Here is a 26,748-nt window from a genome sequence, read left to right as displayed (position 1 = left end):
TTCCTTTCCCATATTGGGGAAGTTTTCAACTATAATCTCTTCAAATATTTTCTCAGTACGTTTCTTTTTCTCTTCTTCTTCTGGAACCCCTATAATTCGAATGTTGGTGCATTTAATGTTGTCCCAGAGGTCTCTGAGACTGTCTTCAGTTATTTTCATTCTTTTTTCTTTATTCTGCTCTGCAGTAGTTATTTCCACTATTTTATCTTCCAGGTCACTTATCCGTTCTTCTGCCTCAGTTATTCTGCTATTGATCCCATCTAGAGTATTTTTAATTTCATTTATTGTGTTGTTCATCATTCTTTGTTTCATCTTTAGTTCTTCTAGGTCCTTGTTAAATGTTTCTTGCATTTTGTCTATTCTATTTCCAAGATTCTGGATCATCTTTACTATCATTATTCTGAATTCTTTTTCAGGTAGACTGCCTATTTCCTTTTCATTTGTTAGGTCTGGTGGGTTTTTATCTTGCTCCTTCATCTGTGGTGTGTTTTTTCTGTCTTCTCATTTTGCTTATCTTACTGTGTTTGGGGTCTCCTTTTTGCAGGCTGCATGTTCGTAATTCCCATTGTTTTTGGTGTCTGTCCCCAGGGGCTAAAGTTGGTTCAGTGGGTTGTGTAGGCTTCCTGGTGGAGGGTAATAGTGCCTGTGTTCTGGTGGATGAGGCTGGATCTTGTCTTTCTGGTGGGCAGGTCCACGTCTGGTGGTGAGTTTTGGGGTGTCTGTGGCCTTATTATGATTTTAGGCAGCCTCTCTGTTAATTAGTGGGGTTGTGTTCCTGTTTTGCTAGTTGTTTGGCATAGGGTGTCCAGCACTGTAGTTTGCTGGTCGTTGAGTGAAGCTGGGTGCTGGCGTTGAGATCCAGATCTCTGGGAGATTTTCACCGTTTGATATTATGTGGAGCTGAGAGGTCTCTTGTTGACCAGTGTCCTGAAGTTGGCTCCTCCTCCTCAGAGGCACAGCACTGACTCCTGGCTGCAGCACCAAGAGCCTTTCATCCACAGGGCTCAGAATAAAAGGGAGAAAAAGTAGAAAGAAAGAATTACTAGAAGTAGGGAAGGAAGGGGGGGGGGAGAGAGAGAGAGAAAGAAAGAAAAGAGGGAGGGAGGAGGGAAGGAAGGAAGGAAGGAAGGAGGGAAGGAAGGAAAAAAGAAAGGAAGAAGATAAAGTAAAATAAAGTTATGAAAATAAATAATTATTAAGAAAAAAATTTAAAAAAAAAACGGATGGATAGAACCCTAGGACAAATGGTGGAAGCAAAGCGATACAGACAAAATCTCATACAGCAGCATACACATACACACTCACAAAAAGAGGAAAAGGGGAAAAAATCATAAATCTTGCCCTCAAAGTCCACCTCCTCAATTTGGGATGATTTGTTGTGTATTCATGTATTCCACAGATGCAGGGTACATCAAGTTGATTGTGGAGCTTTAATCCGCTGCTTCTGAGGCTGCTGGGAGAGATTTCCCTTTCTCTTCTTTGTTCTCACAGCTCCCGGGGTTCAGCTTTGGATTTGCCCCCTCCTCTGCGTGTAGGTCGCTGGAGGGCGTCCGTTTTTCCCTTACACAGGACGGGGTTAAAGGAGCCGCTGATTCGGGGGCTCTAGCTCACTCAGGCCGGGGGAGGGAGGGTTACGGAGTGCGGGGCGAGCCTGCGGTGGCAGAGGCTGGTGTGACGTTGCACCAGCCTGAGGCACGCCGTGCGTTCTCCCAGGGAAGTTGTCCCTGGATCCCGGGACCCTGGTAGTGGGCCACAGGCTGCAAAGCCTCCCCGGAAGGGGGTGTGGATAGTGACCTGTGCTCGCACACAGGCTTCTTGGTGGCGGCAGCAGCAGCCTTAGCGTCTCCTGCCCATCTCTGGGGTCCACGCTTTTAGCCACGGCTCGTGCCCGTCTCTGGAGCTCTTTTAAGCAGCGCTCTTAATCCCCTCTCCTCGCGCACCAGGAAACAGAGAAGAAAAAGTCTCTTGCCTCTTCGGCAGCTCCAGACTTTTCCCCGGACTCCCTCCCGGCTAGCCGTGGTGCACTAACCCCTTCAGGCTGTGTTCATGCAGCCGACCCCAGTCCTCTCCCTGCACGCTCCGACCGAAGCCGGAGCCTCAGCTCGCAGCCCCGCCCGCCCCGGCAACTGAGCAGACAATTCTCTCGGGCTGGTGAGTGCCGGTCGGCACCGACCCCTGTTGCTGCGCTCTCCTCCGCGGCCCCGAAGCTCCCCCCACTCCACCACCCGCAGTCTCCGCCCGCGAAGGGGCTTCCTAGTGTGTGGAAACCTTTCCTCCTTCACAGCTCCCTCCCACTGGTGCAGGTCCCGTCCCTATTCTTTTGTCTCTGTTTATTCTTTTTTCTTTTGCCCTACCCAGGTACGTGGCGGGTGTCTTGCCTTTTGGGAGGTCTGAGGTCTCCTGTCAGCGTTCAGTAGGTGTTCTGTAGGAGTTGTTCCACGTGTAGATGTATTTCTGGTGTACCTGTGGGGAGGAAGGTGATCTCCGCGTCTTACTCTTCCGCCATCTTCCCCTCGTCCCTCCAGCTGTATTTTTAATGTATGTCTTCAGCATTCTCAAAACACCTCATGCTTTAAAGGTCTCCAGAACTCTGAGCTTAGGCAATCTGTAGCACTTCTGGTGAGAATTTCAGAGACCTCAGGCCATGCTGCCACTTGGTGCCTAGAACCTGTGAGTTATATTCTAGGGAGGAGTGGCCCATTTTTTCAATTTTATATCACTTATTCTGTATCTGGTATTCTCCTGTAAGCTCTTTAAGTACCTTTGGCAAGCCATATCATCACCAGCCTCATCATCATCATTACTAATTGTGTAGTCCTTTATATTTTAAGAACACAGACCCCCACACATGTACACACACATGCACACACACAAAACTTGTTTCTCCTGTGAAATAGATTATTATGACCTTATTTTATAGATAAGGAATCTGAAACTCAAAAAAGGTTACATTGCTCGCCTGTAGGCACACAGGTAAGTGACAGAGCTGGAACTGGAGGCTTCTTCCCACCTCCTGCTAAATCCTCTTCCCTCTGTTTTCTGACATTTTCAGCTGCAGCCCTATGACCTCCTGAGATTGTCTTTCCACCCTTGGAAACTCCAGAGAAATTAGAAAAAAAAAATGTCCCCCAAAGTGGTATGCTACCAGCCTCTGCCAGGGATTGAGTGCAATTAAAGACAAGAAAGTAAAGCGTTATGGATTAAGACAAGTCTGAGCTTTCCTTGCATTTAGCCTTTTCCTAATTTGCAGGAATCACTAATTTGTGGAAACACCTGGCTCTACAGAACGCTGTGTGTGTGTCATTAGTGCAACCTGAGAGATCATGGTGACTTTGTGAAACCTGTGTCTGGAGAAAAATCAGATCAAGTCTAAGGAAGGTTTTCATTCTTCCTTCAATTTATCATGACCAGTTAAATTTCAAATCGCAATAGAGAGATGATTAAAATTTCTAAAGAATTTTCTGTGCAGGTGCCATGATCTAGTGAAAGACAGAGGTTACCTAAGTGTGCAGAAAGAGGAAACAGAGGGGTGACTGGGAACCCAGAGTCTGAAAACAGTAGGGATTAGATGGAAATTTCACAGTGTCCTCAAAATCTGAAAATATACATGTCTTTTGATCCGGTGTTTCCACTTCTAGTAATACTTGAACACATCAGCAAAGGTATGGTTATAAGAATGTTCACTGAAGTATTATTTTCCGTAGCAAAAACAAACAAAAACCAAATCCATATTCATCAATAGGGGCATGCCACATCCATCATCCTGCGGAGTGCTAGGCAGCTGGTAGAAACCATGAGGTAGTATAACGAGTACTAAATGGGAAAAATGACTAAAATTGGTTAAGTGGGGGAAAAAGCCATTTGCAAAACAACGTGGTTAATATAAGACCACTTTTGCAAAAATATTAATGATCATCAAAATGGAAGAGGAATAAGTAAGGTTAGCACAGAGAAGAAAAACAAGTGGCAGTATGTGTGCTACACTGTGTCTCATTGTTATCATTGAGATGTGAGATTACAGAGAACTTGAATTTGGGGGGATATATTCATTCATTTCACAGGTATTTCTTAGAAGTCAGCTACATACCAGGTACTGTCTAGGTGCTGAGGATATTCATAGAACTTACATCTTAATTGGAGGAGATAGAAAATTAGCAAATGTATTAACATTTGAATTCTGGGTAAGCAAAGACTATTATTATTAACAATAAGAAGATTTTATTATTGAAGTATAGTTGATTTACAATGTTGTGTTAGTTTCAGGTGTACAGCAAAGTGGTCCAGTTGTACATACATATATATATTCTTTTTCAGATTCTTTTCTTTTATAGGTTATTACAAAATATTGAGTATAATTCCCTGTGCTATATAATAAGTCCTCGTTGGTTATCTATTTCATATATAGTAGTGTGTATCTGTTAATCTCAAACTCCTAATTTATCCTTCCCACCTTCTTGTTTTCTATGTCTGTGGGTCTATTAATGTTTTGTAAATAAGTTCATTTGTATCATTTTTTAAGATTTCACTTAAGCAATATCATATGATATTTGTCTTTGGCTTACTTAGCATGATAACCTCTAGGTCCATTCATATTGCTGAAAATAGCATTATTTAGTTCATTTTTATGGCTGAGTAATATTCCATTGTATATATGTGTGTATATATGTATATATACATGTACACATGTGTGTGTATATATGTATATGTGTGTGTGTGTGTGTGTGTGTGTATATATATATATATATACACACACACACACACACACCACATCTAATAAGAAAATATTTTTAAGATAGAAATATGAGAAGACCATTACCAAAGAAAAAGGGAGGCAGATCCTGTGAAGGTCAGTGGCCTTACTGGAGGTAAAAGTTTGGTAACCAAAACAAAGCTAATGGAAGCAACTCAACAAGTGGTTGATCTCCAAAATATACAAACAGCTCATGTGCTCAATATCAAAAAAGCAAACAACACAATCAAAAATGGGCAGAAGAGCTAAAGAAACATTTCTCCAAAGATATACAGATAGCTAAAAAGGACATGAAAAGAGGCTCAACTTCACTAATTATTAGAGAAAGGCAAATCAAAACTACAATGAGGTATCACCTCACACCAGTAAGAATAGCCATCATCAAAAAATCTACAAACAATAAATGCTGGAGAGGGTGTGGAGAAAAGGGAACCCTCTTGCACTGTTGGTGGGAATATAAATTGGTGCATCCACCAATTTATGGAGGTGGAGGTTCCTTGAAAAACTAAAAATAGAGCTACCATATGATCCAGCAATCCCACTCCTGGGCATATATCTGGAGAAAACCATAATTCGAAAAAATACATGACCCCAGTGTTCACTGCAGCACTATTTACAATAGCCAAGACATGGAAGCAACCTAAATGTCCATCAACAGAGGAATGGATAAAGAAGATGTAGTACATATATTCAATGGAATATTACTCAGCCATAAAAAAGAATGAAATAATGCCATTTGCAGAAACATGGATGGACCTAGAGATTGTCATACTGAATGAAGTAAGTCAACAACAGAGAAAGACAAGTATCATATGATTTCGCTTATATGTGGAATCTTAAAGAAATGGTACAAATGAACTTATTTACAAAACACAAACAGAGTCACAGATGTAGAAAACAAACTTATGCTTACCAAGGGGGAAGGGGGGGAGGGATAAATTGGGAGTTTGGGATTGACGTACACACACTACGATATATAAAACAGATAACTAATAAGAACCTACTGTGTAGCACAGGGAACTCTACTCAATACTTTGTAATGACCTATATGGAAAAGAATCTAAAAAAGAGTGGATATATGTATAACTGATTCACTTTGCTGTACAGCAGAAACTAACACAACATTGTAAATCAACTATACCCACTAAAAATCAATTTAAAAAAATAAAAGACCTAATTTTAGGTCCATAAGTTCAGACAGTGCCTCCAGACTTCAGGCATGATTGAGCGGCTTGCTCAGATGGATGTCCTTTAAGTAAGTGATTATTTCTCATTACACACTTGTATGTGGGAGGAAATTGAATATAGTTGTTGATTCTTACACTTTTCAAAGACATTTATTTAAACAAAAATGTAGATTCTTAGCTGTTCCCTTTATAATATTAACCTTACTACTAAGATAAGCTCATCGTAGAAAACAGTATATTAGTATTTGTTCTTTTTACACTTAGAAAATTATGAATTCTCAAATGTAACAGATTAATTCCTCTTTAATAATATCACTAGTAAGGTGGGAATAAAAGATAGAAATGTTTAGTTTTCATCAATAATTACTGTTTTATTTCATTTTTTTAACATCTTTATTGGAGTATAATTGCTTTACAGTGGTGTGTTAGTTTCTGCTTTATAACAAAGTGAATCAGCTATACATATATCCCCATATCTCCTCCCTCTTGCGTCTCCCTCCCACCCTCCCTATCCCACCCCTTTAGGTGGTCACAAAGTAACGAGCTGATCTCCCTGTGCTATGCGGCTGCTTCCCACTGGCTACCTATTTTACATTTGGTAGTGTAAATATGTCCATGCCACTCCCTCACTTCATCCCAGCTTACCCTTCTCACTCCCCGTGTCCTAAAGTCCATTCTCTACGTCTGCGTCTATATTCCGGTCCTGCCCCTAGGTTCTTCTGAACCTTTTTTTTTTTTAGATTCCATATATATGTGTTAGCATACAGTATTTGTTTTTCTCTTTCTGATTTAGTTCACTCTGTATGACAGACTGTAGGTTGATCCATCTCACTACACATAACTGAATTTCATTTCTTTTTATGGCTGAGTAATATTCCACTGTATATATGTGCCACATCTCCTTTATCCATTCATCTGTCGATGGACACTTAGGTTGCTTCCATGTCCTGGCTATTGTAAATAGAGCTGCAATGAACATTATGGTACATGACTCTTTATGAATTATAGTTTTCTCAGGCTTTATGCCCAGTAGTGGGATTGCTGGGTCATATGGTAGTTCTATTTTTAGTTTTTAAAGGAACCTCCATACTGTTCTCCATAGTGGCTGTATCAATTTACATTCCCAACAACAGTGCAAGAGGGTTCCCTTTTCTCCACACCCTCTCCAGCATTTTTTGTTTGTAGATTTTTTGGTGATGGCCATTATGACTGGTGTGAGGTGATACCTCATTAGAGTTTTGATTTGCATTTCTCTAATGATTAGGGATGTTGAGCAGCCTTTAATGTGTTTGTTGGCAATCTGTATATCTACTTTGGAGAAATGTCTATTTAGGTCTTCTGCCCATTTTTGGATTGGGTTATTTGTTTTTTTTGATATTGACCTGCACTAACTGCTTGTAAATTTTGGAGATTAATCCTTTGTCACTTGTGTCGTTTGCAAATATTTTCTCCCGTTCTGAGGGTTGTCTTTTGGTCTTGTTTATCATTTCCTTTGCTGTGCAAAAGCTTTTAAGTTTCATTAGGTCCCATTTGTTTTTGTTTTTATTTCCATTTTTCTAGGAAGTGGGTCAAAAAGATCTTCCTGTGATTTATGTCATAGAGTATTCTGCCTGTGTTTTCCTCTAAGAGTTTTATACTGTCTGGCCTTAAATTTAGGTCTTTAATCCATTTTGAGTTTATTTTTCTGTATGGTGTTAGGGAGTGTTCTAATTTCATTCTTTTACATGTAGCTGTCCAGTGGCACTTATTGAAGAGGCTGTCTTTTCTCCATTGTATATTCTTGCCTCCTTTATCAAAAATAAGGTGACCATATGTGTGTGGGTATATCTCTGGGCTTTCTATCCTGTTCCATTGATCTATATTTCTGTTTTTGTGCCTGTATCATACTATCTTGATTACTGTAGCTTTGTAGTAGAGTCTGAAATCAGGGAGCCTGATTCCTCCAGCTCCATTTTTCTTTCTCAAGATTGCTATGGCTATTCAGGGTCTTTTGTTTTTCCATACAAACTGTGAAATATTTTTTCTAGTTCTGTGAAAAATGCCAGGGGTAGTTGATAGGGATTGCATTGAATCTGTAGATAACTTTGGGTAGTACAGTCATTTTCACAATGTTGATTCTTCCAATCCAAGAACATGGTATATTTCTCAATCTATTTGTATCATCTTTAATTTCTTTCAGCAGTGTCTTATAGTTTTCTGCATACAAGTCTTTTGTCTCCTTAGGTAGGTTTATTCCAAGGTATTTTATTCTTTCTGTTGCAATGGTAAATGGGAGTGTTTCCTTAATTTCTCTTTCAGATTTTTCATCATTAGTGTATAGGAATGTGAGAGATTTCTGTGCATTAATTTTGTATCCTGCTACTTTACCAAATTCATTGATTAGCTCTAGTAGTTTTCTGGTAGCATATTTAGGGTTCTCTATGTATAGTATCATGTTATCTGCAAACAGTGACAGCTTTACTACTTCTTTTCTGATTTGTATTCCTTTTATTTCTTTTTCTTCTCTGATTGCTATGGCTAAAACTTCCAAAACTGTGTTAAATATTAGTGATGAGAGTGGACAACCTTGTCTTGTTCCTGATCTTAGAGGAAATGGTTTCAGTTTTTCACCATTGAGAAAGAAGTTGGCTGTGGGTTTGTCATATATGGCCTTTATTATGTTCAGGTAAGTTCCCTCTACGCATACTTTCTGGAGGGTTTTTATCATAAATGGGTGTTGAATTTTGTCAAAAGCTTTTTCTCCATCTATTGAGATGATCATATGGTTTTTCTCCTTCATTTGTTAATTGATTGATTTACGTATATTGATTGATTTGCATATATTGAAGAATCCTTGCACTTCTGGGATAAACCCCACTTGATCATGGTGTATGATCCTTTTAATGTGCTGTTGGATTCTGTTTGCTAGTATTTTGTTGAGGATTTTTGCTATGTTCATCAGTGATATTGGCCTGTAGTTTTCTTTCTTTGTGACATCTTGGCTGGTTTTGGTATCAGGGTGATGGTGGCCTCGTAGAATGAGTTTGGGAGTGATCCTCCCTCTGCTATATTTTGGAAGACTTTGAGAAGGATAGGTATTAGCTGTTCTCTAAATGTTTGATAGAATTCACCTGTGAAGCCATCTGGTCGTGGGCTTTTGTTTGTTGGAAGATTTTTAATCACAGTCTCAATTTCAATGCTTGTGATTGGTCTGTTTATATTTTGTTTCTTCCTGGTTCAGTCTTGGAAGGTTGTGCTTTTCTAAGAATTTGTCCATTTCTTCCAGGTTGTCCATTTTATTGGCATAGAGTTGCTTGTAGTAATCTCTCATGATCCTTTGTATTTCTGCAGTGTCTGTTGTTACTTCTCCTTTTTCATTTCTAATTCTATTGATGTGAGTCTTCTCCCTTTTTTTCTTGATGAGTCTGGCTAACGGTTTTTCAATTTTGTTTATTTTCTCAGAGAACCAGCTTTTAGTTTTTTGACCTTTGCTGTTGTTTCTTTCATTTGTTTTCCATTTATTTCTGATCTGATCTTTATGATTTCTTTCCTTCTGCTAACTTTGGGGTTTTTTTGTTCTTCTTTCTCTAATTGCTTTAGATGTAAGGTTAGGTTGTTTGAGATGTTTCTTCTGTCTTGAGGTAGGATTGTTTTGCTATAAACTTCCCTTTTAGAACTGCTTTTGTTGCGTCCCATAGATTTTGGGTCGTCCTGTTTTGTCATTTGTTTCTAGGTATTATTTGATTTCCTCTCGGATATCTTCAGTGATCTCTTGGCTTTGTAGTAGTTTGTTGTTTAGTCTCCATGTGTTTGTATTTTTTACAGATTTTTTTCCTGTAATTGATATCTAGTCTCATAGCATTGTGGTTGGGAAAGATACTTGATACGATTTAAATTTTCTTAAATTTACCAAAGCTTCATTTGTTACCCAAGATATGATCTATCCTGGAGAATGTTCCATGAGCACTTGAGAAGAAAGTGTATTCTGTTGTTTTTGGATGGAATGTCCTATAGATATCAATTAAGTCCATCTTGTTTAATGTATCATTTAAAGCTTGTGTTTCCTTACTTATTTTCATTTTGGATGATCTGTCCATTGGTGAAAGTGGGGTGTTAAAGTCCCGTACTATGATTGTGTTACTGTCGATTTCCCCTTTTATTGCTGTTAGTATTTGCCTTATGTATTGAGGTGTTCCTATGTTGGGTGCATAAATATCTACAATTGTTATATCTTCTTCTTGGATTGATCCCTTGATCATTATGTAGTGTCCTTTGTCTCTTGTAATATTCTTTGTCTGATATGAGAATTGCTACTCCCATTTTCTTTTGATTTCCATTTGCATGGAATATCTTTTTCCATCCCCTCACTTTCAGTCTATATGTGTCTCTAGGTCTGAAGTGGGTCTCACGTACACAGCATATGTATGGGTCGTGTTTCTGTATCCATTCAGCCAGTCTATTGTCTTTTGGTGGGAGCATTTAATCCATTTATATTTAAGGTAATTATCGATATGTATGTTCTTATTATCATTTTCTTAATTGTTTGGGGTTTGTTATTGTAGGTCTTTTCCTTCTCTTGTGTTTCATGCCTAGAGAAGTTCCTTTAGCATTTGCTGTAAAGCTTGTTTGGTGGTGCTGAATTCTCTTAGCTTTTGCTTTTCTGTAAATGTTTTAACTTCTCTGTTGAATCCAAATGAGATCCTTGCTGTGTTATCTTGGTTGTAGGTTTTTCCCTTTCATCACTTTAAATATGTCCTGCCACTCTCTTCTGGCTTGCAGTGTTTCTGCTGAAGGATCAGCTGTTAACCTTATGGAGGTTCCCTTGTATGTTATTATTTTCTTTTCCCTTGCTGATTTTAATATTTTTTCTTTATATTTAATTTTTGATAGTTTGATTAATATTTGTCTTGGCGATTTCTCCTTGCATTTATCCTGTATGGGACTCTCTGTGCTTCCTGGAGTTGATTATCTGCTTTCCCATATTATGGAATTTTTCAACTATAATCTCTTCTCAGTCCCTTTCTTTTTGTCTTCTTCTTCTGGGACCCCTATAATTTGAATGTTTGTGCATTTAATGTTGTCCCAGAGGTCTCTGTGCTGTTCTGAATTCTTTTCTTTCTTTTTTCTTTATTCTGCTCTGCTGTAGTTATTTCCACTATTTTTTTAAAATTAATTAATTAATTTATTTATTTATTTTTAGCTGTGTTGGGTCTTTGTTTCTGTGCAAGGGCTTTCTCTAGTTGCGGTAAGCAGGTGCGGGCCTCTCAGTATTGCGGCCTCTCTTGTTGCAGAGCACAAGCTCCAAACGCACAGGCTTAGTTGTGGCTCACGGGCCCAGTTGCTCCGCAGTATGTGGGATCTTCCCAGACCAGGGCTCGAACCCGTGTCCCCTGCATTGGCAGGCAGATTCTCAACCACTGCGCCACCAGGGAAGCCCTATTTCCACTATTTTATCTTTCAGGTCACTTATCCGTTCTTCTGCCTCAGTTATTCTGCTATTGATTCCTTCTAGAGAATTTTAAATTTCATTTATTGTGTTATTCATCATTGTTTGCTCTTTAGTTCTTCTAGGTCCTTGTTAAATGTTTCTTGTATTTTCTCCATTCTATTTCCAAGATTTTGGATCATCTTTACTATCATTGTTCTGAATTTTCAGGTGGACTGCCTATTTCCTCTGCATTTGTTTGGTCTGATGGGTTTTTAACTTGCTCCTTCATCTGCTGTGTGCTTCTCTGTCTTCTCATTTTGGTTAACTTACTGTGTTCGGGGTCTCCTTTCGCAGGCTGCTGGTTCATATTTCCTGTTGTTTATGGTGTCTGCCCTCAGTGCCTAAGGTTGGTTTTGTCAGTTGTGTAGGCTTCCTGGTGGAGGGGACTGGTGCCTGTGTTGTGGTGGATGAGGCTGGATCTTGTCTTTCTGGTGGGCAGGACTGCGTCCAGTGGTGTGTTTTGGGGTGCCTGTGACCTTATTTTGATTTTAGACAGCTTCTCTGCTAATGGGTGGTTTTGTGTTCCTGTCTTGCTTGTTGTTTGGCATAGGGTGTCCAGCACTGTAGCTTGCTGGTCATTGAGTGGAGCTGGGTGCTGGTGTTGAGATGGAGATCTCTGGGAGATTTTTGCCGTTTGATATTATGTGGAGCTGGGAGGTCTCTTGTGGACCAGTGTCCGGAACTTGGCTCTCCTACCTCAGTGGCACAGGCCCGACACCCGGCTGGAGCACCAAGACCCTGTCAGCCACATGGCTCAGAAGTACAGTGCTCCCAAAGTCCACCGTCTCAGTTTTGGGATAATTTGTTGTCTATTCAGGTATTCCAGTGATGCAGGGAACATCAATTTGATTGTGCAGATTTTTTTTTTTTGCGGTACACGGGCCTCTCACTGTTGTGGCCTCTCCCGTTGCAGAGCACAGGCTCCGGACGCGCAGGCTCAGCGGCCATGGCTCACAGGCCCAGCTGCTCCACGGCATGTGGAATCTTCCCAGACCGGGGCACAAACCGGTGTCCCCTGCATCGGCAGGCAGACTCTCAACCACTGTGCCACCAGGGAAGCCCTGATTGTGCAGATTTAATTTGCTGCTCCTGAGGCTGCTGGGAGAAATTTCCCTTTCTCTTCTTTGTTCTCACAGCTCCTGGGTTTCAGCTTTGGATTGGCCTCGCCTCTGCATGTAGGTCACGTGAGGGCATCTGTTCTTCACTCAGACAGGACGGGGTTAAAGCAGCAGCTGATTAGGGGGCTCTGGCTCACTCAGACTAGGGGGGAGGGGGGGTACGTAATGTGGGGTGAGCCTGCAACGGCCGAGGCCAGTGTGACATTGCAACAGCCTGAGGTGCGCTGTGTGTTCTTCCAGGGAAGTTGTCTCTCGATCAGGGGACCCTGGCAATGGCGGGTTGCACAGGCTCCCAGGCGGGGAGGTATGGATAGTGACCTGTGCTTGCACACAGGCTTCTTGGTGGCTGCAGCAGCAGCCGTAGTGTCCCATGCCTGTCTCTGGTGTCTGCACGGATAGCTGCGGCTCGTGCCCATCTCTGGAGCTCGTTTAGGCGGTGCTCTGAATCCCATCTCCTCGTGCACCTCGGAACAATGGTCTCTTGACTCTTAGCCATGTCCAGACTTTTTCCCGGACTCCCTCCCGTGTAGCTGTGGCACATTAGCCCCCTTCAGGCTGTGTTCACGCAGCCAGCCCCAGTCCTCTCCCTAGGATCCGACCTCCGAAGCCTGAGCCTCAGCTTCCAGCCCCCACCCACCCTAGTGGGTGAGCAGACAAGCCTCTTGGGCTGGTGAGTGCTGGTCGGCACCGATCCTCTGTGCGGGAATCTCTCTGCTTTGCCCTCTGCACCCCTGTTGCTGCCCTCTCCTCCGTGGTTCTGAAGCTCCCCCTCCGCCCCCCGTCTCCGCCAGTGAAGGGGCTTCCTAGTGTGTGGAAACTTTCCCTCCTTCACAGCTCCCTCCCAGAGGTGCAGGTCCCATCCCTATTCTTTTTTCTCTGTTTTTTCATTTTTCTTTTGCCCTACCAAGGTACACGGGGAGTTTCTTACCTTTTCGGAAGTCTGAGGTCTTCTGCCAGCGTTCAGTCGGTGTTCTGTAGGAGTTGTTCCACGTGTAGATGTATTTCTGATGTATTGTAGATGTATTTCTGATGTATTGTGGGGAGGAAGATGATCTCTACATCTTACTCTTCTGCAGTCTTGAAGATCTCCTACTGTTTTATTTTAAATAGCAAATTTCAGGGCTTCCCTGGTGGCGCAGTGGTTGAGAGTCCGCCTGCCAATGCAGGGGACACGGGTTCGTGCCCCGGTCCGGGAAGATCCCACATGCCGCGGAGCGGCTGGGCCCACGAGCCATGGCCGCTGAGCCTGCGCATCTGGAGTCTGTGCTCTGCAACGGGAGAGGCCACAACAGTGAGAGGCCTGCGTACCACAAATAAATAAATAAATAAATAAAATAGCAAATTTCACACTGCTCAGGATTATCTGTACTGAAAACTAGAAGAATTTAATAACATGTTGGACAATGATTAACTGTATTGTTCAAGACCATATTAATCAGGTTTTCTCTTTGTGTTTCTGCACCATCTTTAAGCAGGCTGCAATTTTCCGTCTTTAAAATTAAATTGAAACTGGTAGAGAAACAACTGAATCTCTTAACTGTTTATGTTAAAATATTATTTTGAAACTTTCTTGATAGTATTTACTTATTAATTCAATGCAATTCATCAAGTTTCTACTCAGTGCCTTCTCTATTCCAGACACTAGATGTTTTATATACACCAATGAATGTAGTATAGACTCCGAACTCAAGAATGCTTAGTCTAATCAAAAAGACAGCTAGGTATATAGAAAAAGAATATCAACAGTTGGAGGGTTTAATTATAAGTGCATTTGGAGTGATTCAGCATTTTTTTACCACTGACTGATACTGCCTATACTTTTCTAACCAGAGAGTCCCCCCAAAGCAGAATTAAACATTCAATAATTGCTTTTAGAGCTAAGTACAGTCATACACGGTCCCTTATGGGAACAGTAAGAATCTTCAGGCTGAATCACTATAAATTTAGCACTTCTTTCCCTGCAAGTTCCCTTTAAGTTGCCTCAGTGATTAAGGAATGCTTGATCTTGCCAGTTATGCATGCCACAAGGTTCTCATTTTTCCAGTTCGCTTTTTTCAGAACCAGACCCAGAAAACAAGCAATTATTTCTTGCTAGGTCAATGCAAGTGGGAAATAAAAGACCTTTATAAAATAAAGGTAGATCATCAAATGTGTGCATGTATGTGATTATGGATGGATAAGGAAGAGTTGATCTGCCATGTGCCACCTTCTAAGGATATTTGAACAGTTTTCGTACACACACATACACACAAACATATCTATGACCATCCGAGTGCACGTATACATCATGTTGAAGTAGACGTACATACATACGCTCTCTTATAAATCAGATTTTCAGTATAAATATTTAGAACCCAACTTTGTCCGATCAAGCTGCTATAACAAAATACCACGCACTGGGGATCTTATAAACAGCATTGATTTCTCACAGTTCTAGAGATTCAAGATCACAGTGCCAACATGACTGAGTGAGGACTCTTCCTGGTTTGTAGACAGAGCCTTCTTACTGTGTCCTCACATGGTGGAAGGGGTGAGGGATCTCTCTGGAACCTCTTTTGTAAGAGTGCTGATCTCATTCATGAAGGCTTCACTTCATGACTTAAGCACCTCCCTAAGGCCCCACCTCCTAATATAATCACCTTTGCAGTTAGTATTTCAACATATGAATTTTCAGGAGACACCAACCTTCAGACTATAGCAGAAACCATCAGTTTCTGATCACATCCAAATTTTAAACAAAAAGCGACAGAGATAAAAATAAGACAAAACAAAGCAGTAGTTATTTGCTTGCCAGGTAAAAAGGAGCCCATTTCACTTAAAAATTGAGTTCTGTGGAGCTCCCTAATCCAAGAGCAGAAGTGCTAGCAATAGGGAATGGGGGAGTTGTTCCACGTGAGGAGATTATTCTAAGAGATATCCTAGATTATTAAATTCTAGTTGGTTACGAAAAAGATTATAAAGTTTCCCATGGGATGGGTCATTATTCTGTTTCAGGTCACTAAAGTGCAGATATAATTTTAAAGAGGTCAAAGAAAACAGTATGCACACGCTTAGCACTTGGCAATGTCTTTTTCTTCAACCTCAAACAAAGGCCACAATGACAACTATACAGTGATAGGCTCTTGCAGTTGAAGTGTATTACCCAGCCATCCTGCTAGGTGTGTGCTGTGAAGATGCCTGTTCCACAGCTGAGGAAATGGCAGCTCAGACAGGTTAACGTCACTAATTCCACAAACATTCATTGAGAAACTATTCCTTGGACTTAATCATTCTCCAAATGGGCCTCAAAATGAACTTGCCAGGCCTTGTTTATTTGCTTTCCCTGGAATCAGAAACAAAGTATTTTATTGCTTATTTAGTAAATCAAGGATTCCTAAATGACCAGTGTGGGGTTGGAGTCAAAGTTCTTGCACACACCATTTCCACTCTCTAAAATCTCTGTTTATATCCTGAGCAAACAGCATCACTGCTATGAGAACCAACCAGGTCACCTGGGTTCACACTCCAGGCTCTTTTACTCTGTCTTGCTGCTTCTCCTATGTCTTATTGCCTTCTCTACATTCAAATACTTCTTTAAATTACGGATTAAAAAAGAAACAGAGCTTTAAAAAGTTAGAGATTGCCTTTTGATCAGAAGTTTCGATGACAGGATTTGTTTCCCAAAACAAGGGCATCTAGTACCTCTAATATAATTTGGTTAATAGAGTTTAAGCTCACAGATTCATTTTTAGAGTCATATCTATATAAAATGGAAGCTTCTTCCTCCCAACTTGCGTAAGTACCTCAATTGTCAGACCTCTCATATTACAAAAGTCTACAATGTTCTTTTCAAAACCCCCAAATACAGCGATCAGAAGGTAAAGCACACAAAACATTGACTGTCCTGTTGGTGTCTCTGTCATTTCTCTGCGTGCATGTTCTAGGTGGGAGAGTTCAGAGCCCATGCTGCTGAGTGGACAGCCAACGTCACGGCCGAATTCAAGGAAACCAGGAGGCGGCTGAGTGTGGAGATTTACGACAAGTTCCAGCGTGCCACCTCCATAAAGCGGAAGCTCTCCGCAGAACTGGCTGGAAACCACAACCAGGAGCTGACTCCCTGTAGGAGGACCCTGTCAGTGAACCACCTCGCCAGCGAGAGGGATGTCTTGCCTCCCTTACTGAAAACTGAAAGTATCTATTTGAACGGATTGACGCCACACTGTGCAGGCGAGGAAATTGCTGTTATTGAGAACATTAAATAGCCCTCTCTTTGAAGAGCCCTAGGCATAGCCATAGGTGAGGACTTCTATATGCTCTTTTTGACTGTTGTCGGTAGCGTTTTTTAAATTGTGCATGAGCTCCAAAAAGGAAAAAAAAAAAAATAGATACACCTATTATGGTCATCTACCATCAAGAGAATTTGAATTCTGAGCCAGCACTATCTTTTTGATGATTCTTGTTGAATGGTCCACCTTCTTTGACCAGTGGAATAAAACAAGCAATGTCTGATGCCTTTTTGTGCCCAGACTGTTTTCCTCTCTCTTTTCCAAATGTGCCAAAAGGCCTCAGAATGAATTATAATTGTTTCCGGTAATAATGTAGCTTTGAGGGATCAGTCCTTAACTTTTCAGGGTCTACCTAACTGAGCCTAGATTATGGACCATTTATGGATGACAACATTTCTTTTTGTAAATGGCAAGAAATTCTTATGCAGCCTTTTACCTAAGAAATTTTCTGTCAGTGCCTTATCTTACGAAGAAACAGAACCTCTCTAGCTAATGTGTGGTTTCTCCTTCCCCGCCCCACCCCTAGGCTCAACTCCGCAGTCCTTTACCCCACAACTCCTGTTTGAATACCATACCTTGCTGGAAACAGCGTGTAAAATGACCGGAGTGATGATGCCCGAAGAAGGAATAGATGCCAAATTAGATGGACATTGAAGCAACACTCAGAAACCCTAGCGTTAAAGGCACTGCAGAGAAATGAGGTGCAAAGACGGCCCCTCTGAGTATTTATTTGACTCAGGTACCAATGGTACATATATACAGTGTAATTATTACCAGGCCAGTAAAACTGACTGCTCTCAATCAGTCCCTTTTTTCCTGGCAGTATTTAAAATTTATCATTTTTGACTAACTATATATACATCTTTTAACAGTGGAAGAAGGAAAGCCATATATATATATATATCCATATATACACATAAATGATCTGACAAAACTATGAAAATGGATATTCTTGAAGGCGAATTTAGACAGTTGGTGTGAATTGCCATTTGGATGAAAAGAAGATAGTAAAACAATGTGTTACAAGCATTTGCTAATAAACATTGTACTGCCAGCATCTATTTGCTTTTTGATGTATGAAAAGCTCATATCATTTTCTTTCCTTGGGTAACTTCTGCCAGATGAGGGGCGGGAATGTAGGAGGCAGAGCTGGGCACAGTCCTGACCTTCTGTGGGTGTACCTCTGGAGTTGTGGCTGAGTGTGAGAGCAGAGTTGAAACTGGGATCACTGTGATTTTGCACATGGAAAAATGCAGATTGCAGGCATAATTCATCTCTGACATTAGAGAAAAAGCTGTTATAGCACAATTTAAATCTTGAGAGTTTTTTTTTTTAAAGATAGAAAAGGCTGTTAATCCTCTTTAGTTTAATTTTATATCTTGCAACTCTTTGGATGTTTTCAAGATTCAGAAGAAATTCAGTAAAGGCACCTAGTAGATTGCTACTCTTTCTTTTATTTTCATACACAGATCTGCTGTACATTGTAAATATAATTTGTAAAATGCAGAAAGAAAATGATTTCCCTAAATATAATTGCAAAACATTACTTTTATTCTTGGGGGTCAGGGGTGTATCTGAATAAGTGGCATTCAGATTAGGGTCTTAAAAAATAAACCCAGGATCTTAAAAAAAAAAACTTAATAGATGCTTATTTTCCAAAGTTTAAATTTAAGCTAGAAATGTAAATATTCAGTTAACTTGTTGAAGGTACTTTTATAAACTTAAAAAATTCTAACCAAAATTTTAGAAAGTCAGGCTCTTTTAGAAGGAAAGCTACACCCACTTCCTCAATAACTGTTCTGAAAGTTCATATGGTGGAATGCACCATGTATAAACTGTGAATTGTATTGACAAATAAAGTTTGTAATTAAAGTCGGCATTTTCTGAGTCTCCTGCTTGCTGCTGAGGATTTAGATCTGATTCTGGCTGTGCAGAACTCCAGAACTCCACTTTTCATGCTGAGTTTTTGTGGCTCCTTTGTTCACAGTATTCAAGAAATATTTTTGATGCAGTATTACTACCCTTGTTAAATACATGCAGATGTTCTTCTTGGTGGCTGTTAATCAAAAGTAAAACCCTGATATTTCACTTTTAAAATATATTTTAAAGAGCATATAAATTCAAGATGGTTTCTATTAAATTATATCAATATCTTAAATCATTGTTAGGCCTTGTCTTGACACTGAAGTAATTGGAATGCCGAACATGGGCACCTGAATGTTTTTTGTAGGAAAAGTCAAACATCCTGGCAGTGTTGAAGCCTAAAGGAGGTAGTTGCCAACTAATCTTCTAAACCTCATACCCCCAATATTTGGACGACATACCTTGTCAGTATCTTACATAAATTTATTTATTCATTCCCAGGCACCTTGATACTCAGTAAATATCCTAAAACTGATCCCCAGCATTATCCTTAAGATAGATTGGGGAAAATCTAAGGAAACGTGTGTGTATTATATCAATTTTATTTTTTCAAGTTTCATTCTGTTTACTTCTTGTGGAGAGAATATTGACAAAGGTTTTGACATAGTTTATGAGTTTATTTTTTCAATGGACCAGTTTAAGAATGAGTAGTTTTGCCCTGAAGGATACTTGGGAAAATAAAAAGTACCAAACCCAGCAAGGATCAGGAACCTGTCTGATCTGGAATCTTAGACATGGGTTCTAGACAAGGCTTTCTATCCACCTTACAACTAGTAAATTTAAAATGACTGTTTTGGAGTTCTGTTAATTTATTACATAAATCTATGTACTTTGCTGCCATAGTTCATGTGACACTGCCTTTTTTTTCAATAATATTTCACTCTTGCAATACAGGAAAAAGTGAAACTTCTAAAGCCAAGAAGGAATTGAATAATTTGTCTTGGCCGTCAAAAAAAATGAGAGAAGGGTGTAAGGCTTGGTCTTTTTCTCCAATTCTAAGGAACATGACATAAAAGGAGGACTAAATCCCACCTCACTTTGTATAAAACAATCTGTAGAATTCATTGATTCTGAACGCCAAAAGTTCAGACTAAGAGAAATTTTACATTGAACACCAGAAAAAAATATTTAGACATTCTGAAGACTTGAGATAGCTATTTATGCCTAGGACTATTTTTGTTTTCCTTTAAAGAAAAATGTTTGCTGTTCTAGTAAAATCATAACTTACTTGTGGTTTGCATTCCTTATCAAAGTGTGAGTATAAATTTGCTTTTGTGTAAAGTAAAAGCTGTCTCTATTTGAATACTCGTAACTGCATTAAAATTAATATATGATTTTTGCTTCAGCATGACTTTACTTAAATGTTCTTTTCCAGAGAAACTTACTGGTCTTGCGCATGCTCATCTGTTGGTTCTGAGATGGTATGGAGTAACCTGGTTACTTTTGGTAGAAACTTTTGGCAGTAACTTACTGTGGCTATCTTAATAAGGGGGAATCTTCATAACTCCACGGGCCTCCTTCATCCCACCCCACCTCAAAGGATTATACAGCTTTTGTTTCACACATGGTACTTCCCCTCCCAGATCTCAGCTACCCCTTCCTAAAAGGCAGGGATTCGTTCCCATAACCAGGACTTTTGACTCTGCTCTTTTGTTTGACTCAACACCATTTGTTCACTAAGCCCCAGTTTTTACTATTTCTAATATTCATAAAAACATTTGTTATTTTCCTAGGATTAGCATTATAAAATATGTTCACTGTGTTATGCTCGTCTCAGTTTACAGCTATGTTGTTTTCTTTTTATCTGTCATTCTTTTCCAAAGTACTTCTGTACATTCACCAAAGACTCGCTGCCTGGTCTTTATTCTTTTTCTTTTGCCCTCTCAGATTGGATTTCTCTCTGAGCTCCATCTTCATCTAGCTAACTCCAGTTGGATATCTCCATTTCTCAAAGGCACCTCAGCATAACTAAAACTCTCATTATCTTTCCCCAGACCTGGGCCTCCTTAGGTGTCACCTATTTCAGCAAATGGCATCACCGTCCATTTGGTTGGGCAAGTCATCTTTGATGTCATTGTCTCTCCTTCCCCCATACCCACCTATCACCAAGACATATTGACTTGCACCCTGAATGTGTCTTGAGTTTATACAAAGTCATAACCTTTATCCAAGCCACCGCCATAGCTCCCCCTTCTATTAACTGCTTTTGTTTCATTCTCTGCTCCAGATGAAAGAGTGGTCTTTTTCATATGCAAATCTGACTGTGTTACTGTCCAGTTCAAATCCACTAATTGTCCTTCATTTCTTTAGGAATAAGACCAGAATCCTTCAAATGGGCCTTCTTTTAGCCTCCCTTATACCATCCTCTCTGAGCTCATATTGTATCACTCTCTACCTCTCTGTATCCCAGCCCCAGTGGATTTGTCTTTTTCCATGAAGTTATGCCTGGAATGCTTGCTCTCTTTTTCCTCCTCAACTTTTTTTCACCTAACAAAATCCTCCTCATTCTTCATAACTCAGCTTAAGTATCACTTTCTCTGATAAGCTTTCCCTGACTCCAATTCAGGTAACTTTATAATACACTCTACAAAACCCTGTTTATTTCCCTGTTTATGATTAGATTCATCACTATTCCTCTTGATTATCTATCTTTCCCACTAGAATCTAACTCATTTGTTTTCGCTCACTAAAGTACTTTTATTTCCAAATACTAGCAAAGTACATATAGTAGGTGCTCAAAAAATACATGATGAATAACTGAATGGGGATAAAAACAGGGACTTAACTATTGTAACCATCTGCAGTATAAATATCCCACATTTTCTCAGCTCTGCAAACATTTATCTGTCCTCTTCTACTGGCTTAGTAGTAAATGGGATACAAATATTTCTCTTATTAACTGACAGGCTGGTACTAGTTACTCATTGTATATAAAAAAATCAAAACCAATTCTTCAACTAAGGAGACTTGCAGTTTGTCATTATACACTCTTACTTGTTCTAAACAAGGGTTTCATTATTTTCACTTTCAAATTTTGGCTTCCAATAGATACTATCAAAGCTTTTCAATTATAATTTAATCCTGAAAATTTGTTTAGAAATTAAGTGTAAATCATATTTGCTAATACTAGGAAATGGGTGCCTTTTATTAGTAGAAAGCTAAATGCACATTATCCTTGCCAAATGAAATTCAGCTTTTTCATGCTTAAATTTATAAGCAGTCTGGGAAGAAATCCATTATTGGGTACATCTTGAACTGTATCCAACTGAGAGTATTAGTCACTTACATGGTATAATTTTGAAATCAACTCATAGAGTAAACATTAGTTTTTATCCCATTGATGCCTGACTTTCGTAGATGGTATCTCTTTCTACACTATACAATTAAGAAAGAGTAGTGTGTAGACAATTTTTATCATACTACCTATTTTGTTTAAAAAACATTTTAGACTTTTAAATGTTATTGATATTAGACTATGTTTTCGGAGTTTTATTAAAAATTCTAAATGAGCATTAGTAAGTGGTAATATCTGGTGCAGACTCAAATTTTATCATTACCCAAGTATTTTAGAGATGGAAAGATAGCATCAGATACTATTAGGATATCTATCTAACCCATTTTGTTTCTCAGGTGCAACAATTAAGAGTTTATGCATGCATTGAGAAAGTTTAATATCGCCAAGGTCTAGATATATGCAAACCGATTAGCCAAGTGTATGAATCTCTTCAGTGATTACTTTGTATGCGCAAAGAAAATATTACTCTGTTCATGGTTTACCAAGTCAGCATTTTTCAAGAGCTTTTAATGTGCCAATCACTAGAAATACTAAGCCAATTAAATGTCTGCTTTCTAGGAGATGGCAGGACATGGACATGCAGCACAGATGGAGGGAATGTCTCGGTGCAGAGGAGCCCTGGACAAAAAGGCTCTTGCCTGTTCATGGTCCTGGAAGCCTGAGGCAGAAGGGAAGGGAGAAGGGCTAGCAGTGGAGAGTTACTGAGTCAGAGTGGAGAAAAGTACCTCAGTTGAGGCCCCAATAAGGAGGTCTCTGAATAAGAGGTGCCTGAATCTGAGTGACTACAACTCTCTGCAGAAGATGACAGTGCTCTGGCTATGGGAAGGGCAGCTTCCACGACAACTGCCAGACAAAACCATGAAATCGCCTATGCTGGGGGCTGAAAGATCACACATAGCATTTTGGCCTGGAGCCAGACTCCTCAGAAAGAACTGTGATCCCTTTAGGAGTATTTTGCATTTGGCAGTAGGAAAGTCATTTCAAACCTTAAAATAGGGAGCGTTGTGAATAGATGTGTACTTCTAGAACAATCACTCTGGCAAAAGTGTGGAATAGATGCTGAGGGGAATGAGATGAGAAGTATGGCAGGAAGTCCCTGAGAGAGAGATTTGGGTCTGAACCACAGGAGGGCACTGGGTAGATGTGGGCTAGGAGGAAGGGGGAGAAGGTTTTGAATTGAAGGCACCTGCTGGGTCACCGAAATGAAAACCCTCCATGGGCAGTTAGAATACTCAAATGAGTTCAGGTCAGGGACCCTGGGAAGAGAAATGAATGTGGGAATCACTGACGTTAGAAGTCTGCACGTTGAAAATGAGAAGTTGATGTCACCAGTCAATATTGATAAATAAAATTCCCCTTCTAAATATTAACCCGGTTTTAAATGTTACATAGATTAGGTGTATTTCGATGCAAGTCAGAACAATCCTCCCATATGAGTTAAATAAGAAGATCTGAGAACATTTTCAACCTAAATGTTAATCAAGCATTACTTGTGGGCTGGTATTCTAGTAATTACTGTGTACATTTTCTTTGTGGTAAACAATTTTTATCAGCAAAGCATATATATATATATATATATATATATATATATATATATATATATATATTTTAGTCTCCATTTATTTTAGCCCTGCTTACACTACTTAATTTGGTTCTGTTAATTTTAACGTATGTTCCCGGGACATCTTCTCTTCTTGGAAAGGAGAAGTATAACTAAGTTGCCCATTAAAATAGAAAAACAGAAACGAAAACATACATGACAACTCTAGTGGACACCGTTGCTATTAGGGGCCAGTGGCCCCATCCCCAGCTGCTCTGAGTTTTGGATGATCCAGTTCACAGCCACCTGCTTCTCTAGAAAGCAACCCTATGCAGATTAGAAGACACCTCAACCTTTTGCAGCTCCAGCCCTTCCCCAATATGGGTGACCCACAGCCAGTAATTGACATGGGGATAACAAAACAGACATCTTAGCCCTAGGTGGCACTTAACTCTGTGCTGCAACTTACAATCCAGAGCTCTCTGTGGAGCCAGGCTGAGGCCAGATTCCAGCTGAGACCACATCCTTGCTTAGCACCTTCCTCCATTCTCTCCCATTTTCCTCACTCCCTTTCTCTTGAGTGCAAGTCTCCAAATATCACGTGCACCCAAATCCTTGCCTCAGGTTCTTTTTTGAAGACAACTATAGAAGTTACATATTGGAGTAGAAGGTAAAGGCAGGATGGGGAGAAATAATTTTTTTAATACAGAGATGATAACTCTGAGCACTTATTCCACTTCTATTTTCTAGGCAGCCACATTGAAAAGTGAAACATTTATCAGTAAACCAATGACTTGTTGCCCATTGTCCATGATAAGCAAGTGTATCCACAGCTCATGAAAACAAAGTCTTTCCAGCACTGAGTTCTAAAAATAGACATTTTATATGGGCCTTCATATAGGTAACACAGAGAGATGCAGGAGAAACAGAACACAATATTCAAACCAAAAAAGTTGTAGTGGTTTCTACGACTGTTTTCATATTGGTTCTAGATATAAGATAATGGAATATCACCAATTTTAGTTTAGTGAAAGCATTTCTTCTGCATGAGTCAAAATTATATGATTCAACTGCACATCTTTCTGATACCTGTCTTGGTAATATTTTGAATTTCCACAGCAGTGTTTTACAAATTTCAGTGTCTCTAAGAATAACCAGAAAGTTGGATTAAAGGGCAATTTTCTGAGTCCCATCACTAGGGAAGCTTGTAAAGTAGGTCTAAAGTGAAGCCCAGAAAATTGCACTTTCATACGTATGCTCATTGTTCAGAATTCACACTTTGAGAAACTAATGTAGAAGACTGTAGAAATGGTTTCCCAAATTTTTATTTCAGCACAGTTTTTAATAAGCATTGGATAGAAGAAACTTCATGGTGTTATTCTCTGATAATCTGACCAAAATACTGGCATGTGTCATTGTAAATTGAGTATGGATTGATAAACTTTATAGATTGAATATGCAGATGAAGGTACAGAATTTCATTGAGAACAATGAAGTCAGCCAAGTTTGACATAGCCCACATGGAGGCTGGCCATAAGATAATCCTCTGTGGAGGTGTGCTCAGGAAAAAGCAATGAATATATTTACAATTCATGTAGGAATTTTAAAAATCTTCCTTATTAATAGTTTATAATTAATAGTGAACTTTTCCCTAGAGCCAGTTTCACCTTCATGTTTTATCACTTTTCTGCATCCCATTTGGAACATTTTTTCAGGATTCTGAAAAGGACAGTTATAAAATAGCAACATAAGACACACAGGGAGACTCAGAGAAGATGGCGGAAGAGTAAGACGTGGAGATCACCTTACTGCCACAGATACATCAGAAATACATCTACACGTGGAACAACTCCTACAGAACACCTACTGAACACTGGCAGAAGACCTCAGACCTCCCAAAAGGCAAGAAACTCCCCACGTACCTGGGTAGGGCAAAAGAAAAAAGAATAAACAGAGACAAAAGAATAGGGACGGGGCCTGCACCAGTGGGAGGGAGCCGTGAAGAAGGAAAGGTTTCCACACACTAGGAAGCCCCTTCACGGTCAGAGACTGCGGGTGGCGGAGGGGGGAAGCTTCGGAGCCGTGGAGGAAAGCGCAGCCACAGGGGTGCGGGGGGCAAAGCGGAGAGATTCCCGAACAGAAGATCGTTGCCAACCGGCACTCACCAGCCCGAGAGGCTTGTCTGCTCACCCGCCGGGGCGGGCGGGGCTGGGAGCTGAGGCTCAGGCTTCGGAGGTCGGAGCGCAGGGAGAGGACTGGGGTTGGCTGCGTGAACACACCCTGAAGGGGGCTAGTGTGCCACAGCTAGCCGGGAGGGAGTCCGGGAAAAAGTCTGGAGCTGCCGAAGAGACAAGGGACTTTTTCTTCCCTCTGTTTCCCGGTGCGCGAGGAGAGGGGATTCACGCCGCTTAAAGGAGCTTCAGAGACGGGCACGAGCCGCGGCTATCAGCGCGGACCCCAGAGACGGGCATGAGACACTAAGGCTGCTGCTGCCCCCACCAAGAAGCCTGTGAGCGAGCACAGGTCACACTCCACACCTCCCCTCCCAGGAGCCTGTGCAGCCCGCCACTGCCAGGGTCCTGTGATCCAGGGACAGCTTCCCCGGGAGAACGCACGGCGCGTGCCTCAGGCTGGTGCAACGTCCCGCCAGCCTCTGCCGCCGCAGGCTCGCCCCACATCCATACCCCTCCCTCCCCCGGCCTGAGTGAGCCAGAGCCCCCGAATCAGCTGCTCCTTTAACCGCGTCCTGTCTGAGTGAAGAACAGATGCCCTCAATCGACCTACACCCTCAATCGACCTACACGCAGAGGCGGGGCCCGATCCAAAGCTGAACCCCGGGAGCTGGGCGAACAAAGAAGAGAAAGGGAAGTCTCTCACAGCAGCCTCAGAAGCAGCAGATTAAAGCTCCACAATCAACTTGATGTACCCTGCATCTGTGGAATACCTGAATAGACAACGAGTCATCCCAAATTGAGGAGGTGGACTTTGAGAGCAAGATATATTATTTTTTCTTCTTTTCCTCTTTTTGTGAGTGTGTATGTGTATGCTTCTGTGTGAGATTTTGTCTGTACAGCTTTGCTTTCACCATTTGTCCTAGGGTTCTGTCTGTCCTTTTTTTTTTTTACTTAAAAATTTTTTTTCTTAATTTTTATTTTAATAAGTTTATTTTTTCTTACTTTATTTTATCCTATTTCTTTCTTTCT

The 26,748-nt window shown here is 40.5% G+C and overlaps 1 protein-coding gene across 6 annotated transcripts in view; it reads left to right on the top strand.

The window, feature by feature from the left end:
• KCNK2 (potassium two pore domain channel subfamily K member 2) overlaps window positions 1–20,046 on the top strand; it is a 231,246-nt gene extending 211,200 nt beyond the window's left edge. For 4 of the 6 annotated variants that reach the window (XM_067728960.1, XM_067728962.1, XM_067728961.1 and 1 more), the window contains exon 7: window positions 16,446–20,046. In XM_067728960.1, the coding sequence (XP_067585061.1) occupies window positions 16,446–16,763 (318 nt within the window). In that variant the 3' untranslated portion in view covers window positions 16,764–20,046. The remainder of the gene's footprint in view (window positions 1–16,445) is intronic. The other 2 variants (XR_010941264.1, XM_067728959.1) reach the window with 2 other exon arrangements.
• Window positions 20,047–26,748: the final 6,702 nt, after the last annotated feature.

The sequence above is a fragment of the Pseudorca crassidens genome, chromosome 2, assembly GCF_039906515.1.
Source record: "Pseudorca crassidens isolate mPseCra1 chromosome 2, mPseCra1.hap1, whole genome shotgun sequence".
Lineage (NCBI taxonomy): Eukaryota > Metazoa > Chordata > Mammalia > Artiodactyla > Delphinidae > Pseudorca > Pseudorca crassidens.
The sequence above is the reverse complement of the archived record's forward strand: the minus strand, read 5'-3'. Positions and strand labels throughout refer to the sequence as shown.